The sequence below is a fragment of the Leptidea sinapis genome, chromosome Z (genome assembly GCF_905404315.1).
Source record: "Leptidea sinapis chromosome Z, ilLepSina1.1, whole genome shotgun sequence".
NCBI classification, from domain to species: Eukaryota; Metazoa; Arthropoda; class Insecta; order Lepidoptera; family Pieridae; genus Leptidea; species Leptidea sinapis.
Window position 1 is genome coordinate 15,290,335 of NC_066312.1, and position 8,512 is coordinate 15,298,846.

An 8,512-nucleotide genomic window follows, 5' to 3' on the forward strand; every position below is an offset into this window, starting at 1 on the left:
CTGTTATTGTGGGATTTTGCCGCAGATATTGACTGCATATTTGTATTGCAGAGTGCTGTCCGCGTAACTGCCTACTGCCCATGTAAATCGCTAAAATATAAATTCAAGAAGATAAAAATAATGAGTGTTTTATACAGTAATGTCAAATATTGATACAAAATAATTTAAATATATTTGAATAAAGACATATAATATCATTATTGTACTATTTATTACTCCTATCATGATCAAGCTCCATGATGTATTCTTACGATAAATATAATTATATATATATATATAAAATACATTATTTAGAGATCGAACTTATAAAAGATATTATAACCGTATAGATAAAGAAATAATAAAATGAAAGAAATAATAAAATATTTATGATTGTTTAATCACTTACCTCCTTATTGATAATAGTCTGCTAACTTAAAGCATTGCTAATTATCACTCTGTCTTCTTCTATTGACCTAAGTCAGAATGAGAAAAAACACTCCTTAGCGGCTGTTTTAAGTTAGCGGACCATTATGAAAAAGGGGGATGGTATATAAGGCATATATATTTCTATCTCTGTATATAAGTAAAAAGGGGCTTAATAACAATTTGTGGAATTAAGCTCTTGCAGTTTGGGTTCAATGTTGAATGTAGTAGAATAGAATTAAAATTTAATAAATAAATTTAAATTGGTAACAAAACTAACTTAACTTATGTATGGGTAAATAAAGTTATGTCAATGTTTACAATGAAATATAAGAAATGGGTATGAAATAAAAATACAAGAAAAAAAATAAAAAATATTCACAATATCTTAATATCAATGTGATATCTACCGCTGCAGACTTTGTGTTGATAGCCATTAAAATAATTATTTGGCACCGAGATCGAACGAGTCTGAGCAAAATCTAAGGCTTTCTGTAGCAATAACGATAATCAAATGGAGATAACTCAGTGTTAGCTGTACTGGCGTGGCACCAATTAACACTAGTTTTCAGAAGCCCCTACATTTAACTCCTGGAGTAGCAGCTGACTGTCGTTTCAATAATTTATAGATAATGTTAATGTAAAATAAATATAGTTAAAACAGTGAAAGAAAAAAGAAAACAGTACATAATATGTCCCTTTAAATATTTTTTTTTCATATTTAATAATTGTATGTGTTTTATACTTATATTTAAGTTATAATGTCAAATTAAGTACCATTTCATGCAGCATAAATTTTATGAATCACCCTACGCATATGTTTTAGTTTTAAATCTGATTTTTTTTTGTACTATTACAAGGATTTCTTATTCGCACGTAAGAACACATTGTTATGCGGTTGACCGTAACAGCGAAATATTTTTTTTAATTGAAATGACACGAATAACAAACAATCTATACGAAGAAGTAGAGATTGGATCATAAAGTGATGAGTGAAGTAAGAACGATCGGCCTTCGACCTAATATTTAATATAAAGGAAAAGAATCTTTAATAAGAATAAATTAAAACAAAACTGAAATTATGTTATTTCTTCGGTTATCAATTGGAAGGATAGTCCCGGTTACTTTGGCTCAAAAAACAGTGGCACTAAACTCGTTGATATGACAATCGCTGAGTTGATAATGGCAGTAAGTGCATCGAATCAAATAAAATATCGAAAATAAATCGATGAAACAGTTTAATCCATGCACAAGAAATAATTACAGATTTCTCCCGCGAAAATGACTCAGTGGCAATTCTAACTTTCTAATATATATAAATCATTATTAGTATTAATTTTTCCAAATTGGAAGAAAAAACAGAACTGTAATTTGACGTGGGCAACAGTTTCTATTAAATCCTATTAATTGACAATAGTCTATCCAAATTCATAATAATTTTAATGTATAGTAGAAAAGAGTCGAAAAAAATCTGAATATTACTGAAAAACAAAAAACTACAGCACACTACCTACCATCACACAAAACGGCAAAATTAAAAATCAAATCTGTTTGTAACTAAACAAATATTTTGATTCTATAATAAAAAGGTAGAAAAATGTGCTACCACAAGTATGCATAATGCCATCCCTCAAATAAAATATATTTTATTGTATCTTTAAGCAATTGGTATACTTAACGGGATTTCATTCCCCTTTAAATGGCGATCCGTACAATTTCTGCACCACTATGAATGCATTTTATATCCTTGTTTTATCTCTTTTTAAAATCCCGCCCGACCAGGATCCGACCGTACTCACTGGGCTTACCGAACTGATTAGCCGGTACAGTTTGTAAGCTCTGCCCTACGGAATAGTTTTATTTGCGCTATTTTAAAGTGTCAGAAATGCTTCCATGCTTTATAAGCACATATAGACAAACAAATCGTCCAAGAGAGAACATCTCTAACGGAGATAGAAAAGGAAATGGAATCTCTTGAGTCCTGTAAACGATTTTGATTGACAAATCGTAAATAGTTCTACTAATTTACGCTACAGCCACGCTATACGTTGGTTCGACTATATATATATTCTTATTATATATTGTCTATTCAACCTCTAACCCACACTTAGACAAATATTATTGGTAAGGCACAATTAGTACTGTCAGGTCGTCTTTACATTTATTTACTTACTTTTTACGTAAGTATTAAAAAAATTTGATTGAGCTTAAATTCTATTAATGTATGAATAGTAAAATTCCACTGTTAATAAAGTATTTCATACAAAAGTTTTGATTAAATCCTCCTTCATGCATTGCATTGGAATTTTTTATTCTGAGGAGAATACTTAAATTAATTAAAGATATTTTTTGACTTGACGAGACGAGCAATGTAGTAAGTTGATGGTAACTGATAAGCACTGTCAATTACAATACAGTGCCGCTCAGTATTTTTGAATAACGGTATCAAAATCATCTGAATGTTTTCCAATTGCCATCGTCACTTTGAAACACAAGATGTTAATGTACTAATCAAGTAATTTCACTAACAGCCTTTCAAAGTCAAAGTCAAATAAACTTTATTAAATAAGGCTTAACTAAGCGCTTTTGAATCGTCAATAGAAATATTTCTTACTGACTTACTGAATCTACCATATGTTCGGAAAAAATAGAGCTCGTGAGAAGAACATTTTTTTCTTTTATGAAAATAAGGGACGAGACGAGCAGGACGTTCAGCTGATGGTAATTTATACGTCCTGCCCATTACAATTCAGTGCGGCTCAGGATTCTTGGAAAACCCCAAAAATTCTGAGCGGCACTACAACTGCGCTCGTCACCTTGAGACATAAGATGTTAAGTCTCACTTGCCCAGTAATTTCACTAGCTATATATATATATAATCTAGCCGGCTTTTCAATCAAATAGTAGAGTGGATGTAATGAACATAACAAATTAGTTTGTAAGGTGCTGTATCAAATATATGAATCGTGCTTAAATAATATCAAATATTTCATAAAAAGTTTTAAAGAATAAAAGAAATGTATAAATATAAATTATCGTATACTGGATGCATCAACCTTTACAGCTAAATTTATTGTTTGTATAATGAACTTGGAATGGAATACAAATACTATTAGAACACTACTACTTGGTTCCAGAAAAACGCGCTTCTGATCCTCAAAAAAAAATTGGACCTTAACGTATTTATAGGCTAACTATTCTATAGTATTGTAGAGTGATTTTAAGGGTAAGATATAGCTTAATATAAAAAACGAACAATGTGAATCGAATTTGATCACCAAAACTTCAGTTCCTTCGTACAAGATAGGACACTATATTTACTTTACTTAATTACTTTAGATTGTCCTGGTATTGTGACGGTTTACACTTACTTGTACAAAAGCGGATGTTTAAAAGACTTTATAAATTGCTGCATTATAAAAATAAAAACTTCAAAATATTGAATAGAAGAGTTATTAGCACTTTATAGTTACCTAATGTGGCAAATAATTTAGTTTAAAAATATATACGGAAAGTAAAATTAGTTTGAAAATAGTTAAGAGAAAAGAGCAAAGTACTTGGAGTGCACGGCTAAATATTTTACATACTTTGCCCTATATTTTTAAAGAAATAACTTATGCGGCTGTTTATAGAATCTAATATTAAAGTAAACACGTTTTAATATTGTATTATTTAACATTATTGAACTCAAAATATGTGTATTAAATTAATTACGTAAGTAATAATGACTCGATTTTTCGGTGTACTTCTTTTTTGTTTATAAAAAGCTATATCCGAAATCGGATTATTGTTAAACACGCAGACAAAGTTCATCAACTTGTTTAGTTTGCCATCGCAAAAGCCTGAAAATATTTAAGAAAAACCTTTCTTTTTATATAGACCATCATGATGCCATGTACAAAAATGTTCACAAAAAACAAATTCTTCAAATAGTCTATAATATCCGTTGTAAATGTGAATCTTTACGATATAAAGGCGTGTATGGCGTGTTGTTGAAACTTTATAATTGACTGTAATTGCAAAATTGATATCCCCTTTTACGAATATCCGGGGTATATTAAATTAAAAATCGGTTGAACACCCATAGCGTCCCTAAGTAATAATTATAACAGCAGTGGAAAGGTTTTATTTATTAACTATACTATGCGTAAGATTATTCAGTATTAATTTCCCTACAAAATTTTATAAAGGACGGCATTTCAAAAATATTACAACGAAAGTAAATCAGATAAGATTATATTGTTTTGAAAAAAGGTAATACTTCTTTTGGCGCATTAAAAAATACTAATCAAATATTACTAGGCGATTATTATCTGTGTGGGAATACAGATGTTATGTGTTACATGTATTGGTATAATTAAATAAATATCTATTTATTTTACTTATAACGTATCCAGATTTTTATTGATTAAAATATAAATAAATATACATATTTGTGATTTTGAGTATATAAATAATTAAATCATGAGTCTTTCTAGTATATCACACCGTGAGGGAACCCATTACTAAGACTTCATCTGTCTGCCTGTCATCGGAATGTATCACAATAATTATACAGCTGACATTTTGAATGTTTTTTTTTAAATATGTATAACAAAAATAATACGAACCGAGATAGCGAGTTTCAAAGTGGCTGCTTAATGTCTGTTTTACAAAAGTGTTTAAAAGTACAAAGTGTTTTTTGATACTAATTTATTTTTAGTTATTTACTTTATTCTTTTGAGTATTTGTTTAATTTATGTTTATTATAAAAGATTAAAACTTAAAATAAACATTGTAGTTTTAAAGTTATTCTGATTCCAAATTTAAATTAAGAATACATTTGTCAGTTACCTAGTATTAACAGGTTTTCCAAAAAAATCAGAATTGTAATCTCTTCATTCGTTCAATAAAACCGTTAATATAACAACTCATATTCAAACTTTAATAAGTAATAAAGATCTCAGAACACATCATTGAAGTACTTAGATGAATTACAAGATCGTAATAACTTTTATGCCCACTGTTTGCATAATAAACTTTAAAGCCAGTCAATATATTTTAAAAATTGTTATATCCTGGGTAATATGTATTAAATGCATCACAGCAGTATATTTGAGCTAATCAATTAAGGTCGTTGTTTCTATAAATACTTTATTTATAATATTAAAGTTGTATGATCATTTTAATAATTATTAAAGATGAAGCTCGTTTGGCCCTACAGTATATCAATAGATAAAACACCAGTTGTTATCGAACGAGAAACAATATGACTTGTTTGTAGTTGAGTTAATATTTTTATTGAATCATTATATTGTGACATTCATATAAGTTAAAAGCAATTAATCCTTGTCTAAACAAAAACGGATTTCTTACTGTTTAGTAAGGATGTAACGCTAATCCAATGATACTAATACTCGGAAATATTTTCGTTTTACAGTTTCTATGTAAGCGTTCCAACGATGCGTGAAGCTAAAATGCAACCTGTAAAATAAATTCCGGTTAAAGAATATGAGCTAATCTGTCGATAGTATTCAGTAATGCATTTTGTTATATTTATATGTATATTACCTACAGGTAAACAAGTGAACAATTTTAATTAGGTTTGCTTTTTGGGAACACGACCAATCAATTGAAAAGTATTTAATATATTATTGGCTATAGCTATCCAGGGATGACGGGCTGAAACTATTTTGTATAGATAATAATATGTATAAAATAATTATATTTTTTAGAATGTCCCATATTTAAATAAAGTATTCATTTTAAAATTTTGGACTATTAACATTTCAGAATTATTATTTAAAAAAACAGTCATAATTACAAGCGTTTTAAATGTATGTGTTTTCTATATAATTTATGTTAAAAGTATTTAAACCAATTGAGTAAAAAGTAAAGTATCTCTTCAGATAATTATTATTAATAATAACATATTATATATTTTTCTAAGTAATATTAATATACATATTTTAAAAATATTCTATATTTCATGTTTCACATCAATAATATTCATCAATATTACATGTGAGGTGTAAAGTTATTTAGTTATTATAATAATCTATATGATTATTTAAAAAATATTCATTATTATTTAAATTATTAATAATATTTAAAAGATTTAGCATGATTCAGATATTGATAAGTTCCCCAAGACATGGGCTTTAAAAAGCCGACGCTTAAAATTTTATTGAATTAACAGGGATACTAAAAAATCCTTGATTTATCATAAGTCTGCTGATAATATTACTTATTGTGTAATAATTAATAATATAAATTGTAACAAATGAACTTATTTAATTAAACTTAATTCTGTTGTTTTTGGGAATTATTAAGGAAAATCCTAATAATAATTGTGATAAACATAATCGATATAGTAATTTAAATATGATAATAATATATAAAATAATAAGTATACAGTAATAATTATAAGTATTGATTCCTACGAGATATAATAGTCCGACGGCAGTCTTAACGACGGGTGCTACGGACTACGTAAGGCGATTGGCGACGGCGGGAGGGCGGCCTACGCCGTAGTAGGTTTCCGTCGGCTTTATATACTATATGTTCTGTAGCACATGTGAAAATATTGATGAATTGATATTATGTAGATATTCAGGATAATAAACCGTTTGTATGATTGAGAACAACTTTAATTAAAGACACATAGACGTAACAAAAACTTTTTAAGAATAAACATTAAATAAAATATTAAATTATATAAATTGGTTATCGATAGGGAATTCTATAGTTATTATATATAATTTGTTAACAATAATTTTAATATAGTGAATACAATGAATTAAATTATCGATTGCTTGGAATAGTACTTATATGATATTCCCACATTAACTAGTACATTAACTGACTCATATAGGTAGGACCGGAAATCGTAAAGTAATCTTATTAATTTAGTTTTTTTTGTTGGTTTAGAATAGCAATTATTGTTGTTATTTGTATAATATAATTAGTTTTAACAGCAATTTAAAATATAATAAATACTTATCATTAGAAAGTGCAACCACAAAAAGAACCGAATTGAATTTGTAGCATTCAATGAATTGGAAGTTTTTAAATGTTTTAATATTTTAACGTTTAGTATACAAAATAAAAAAACGATACTGAATACTATCAACAGATTTATGTGAAATTCGCTAAATAACAAACAGAAGAAAATGGAGCTCCATAGATCGCATAGCAGCAAGCATACATTAGACATAAACGCACAGCAATACAGATCCCTGAAAAGAAATCATGTTTTGTTGCAATTTAGACCCTATTTGTTTGAGTTAGACATGTATTTTGTATAACCTAAAACTGTTATGATATTTTGTGTTTGGCGGACTATATTTTTACGGAACAAGAAAGCGAGACTCACCGATGGATTAGGCACACAGCGCCGTGGATCGGTGGTTCGGTAGGTGGGACTGTACCGACCGGGGAAACAGCCCGGGGGTGCCATGAGGCCCCCACCGGACTTCATCTTCTCCGGGGAGTACATGGCACATGACCCCCACGGATCGTCCTCTAACTTCAACACCTTTGAAGGTGAGTGATACTGACGGTCGAAAATTTTGCCGGCTTTCTCGTACTTTGGGGTTGAAACAGGCGACGCGTCGCCACGGCCGCTCGCTACGCCGGGTGATAACCGACTGTGCTGGGTATAGAGTGACGTCACGAGCCACGCCTTCGCCCCTCCACAAACCCTCCTACAACGACACCTCGCCCCTCTCACGCATGTTTACGTCGCCGCCGGCGGCTTCACGATTAAATGAATTATTTAATTGGTCCATTCACTTCTCATGTCTGTTACCTTTTCACGCTTTAACTCAGAAAGGTTGACAGACCGCGCATGAAACGATTGGCATAGTCCTTAATTATGTTTAAACTATTGTAACACGAATTCTAAATCATTTCACTGTCCATCAAATTGCATCTATATTGGGCGAACTTCTCTGTGCGTGTAATAAGTATTAATAAAATGCTATTAATAACGTTTATCAACAATTCCCAAAACTTTTGGAGTTATAATGGTTCGTTCTTCAACTCAAAAACTGGATCGTTGGTGCCACGCCACGGTTTAGTCAAAATAATTTGTTTCAGTAAAATAATGAGCTTTCCACACAGTTAT

The 8,512-nt window shown here is 29.7% G+C and overlaps 1 protein-coding gene across 1 annotated transcript in view; it reads right to left on the bottom strand.

Moving 5' to 3' along the window:
* The window catches only part of LOC126978957 (inhibitory POU protein), a 58,917-nt gene extending 51,009 nt beyond the window's left edge, over window positions 1-7,908 (bottom strand). Inside the window, exon 1 of the mRNA XM_050828087.1 lies at window positions 7,760-7,908. Coding sequence (XP_050684044.1) covers window positions 7,760-7,882 — 123 coding nt within the window. The 5' untranslated portion in view covers window positions 7,883-7,908. The remainder of the gene's footprint in view (window positions 1-7,759) is intronic.
* Between the last annotated feature and the right edge of the window lie 604 nt (window positions 7,909-8,512).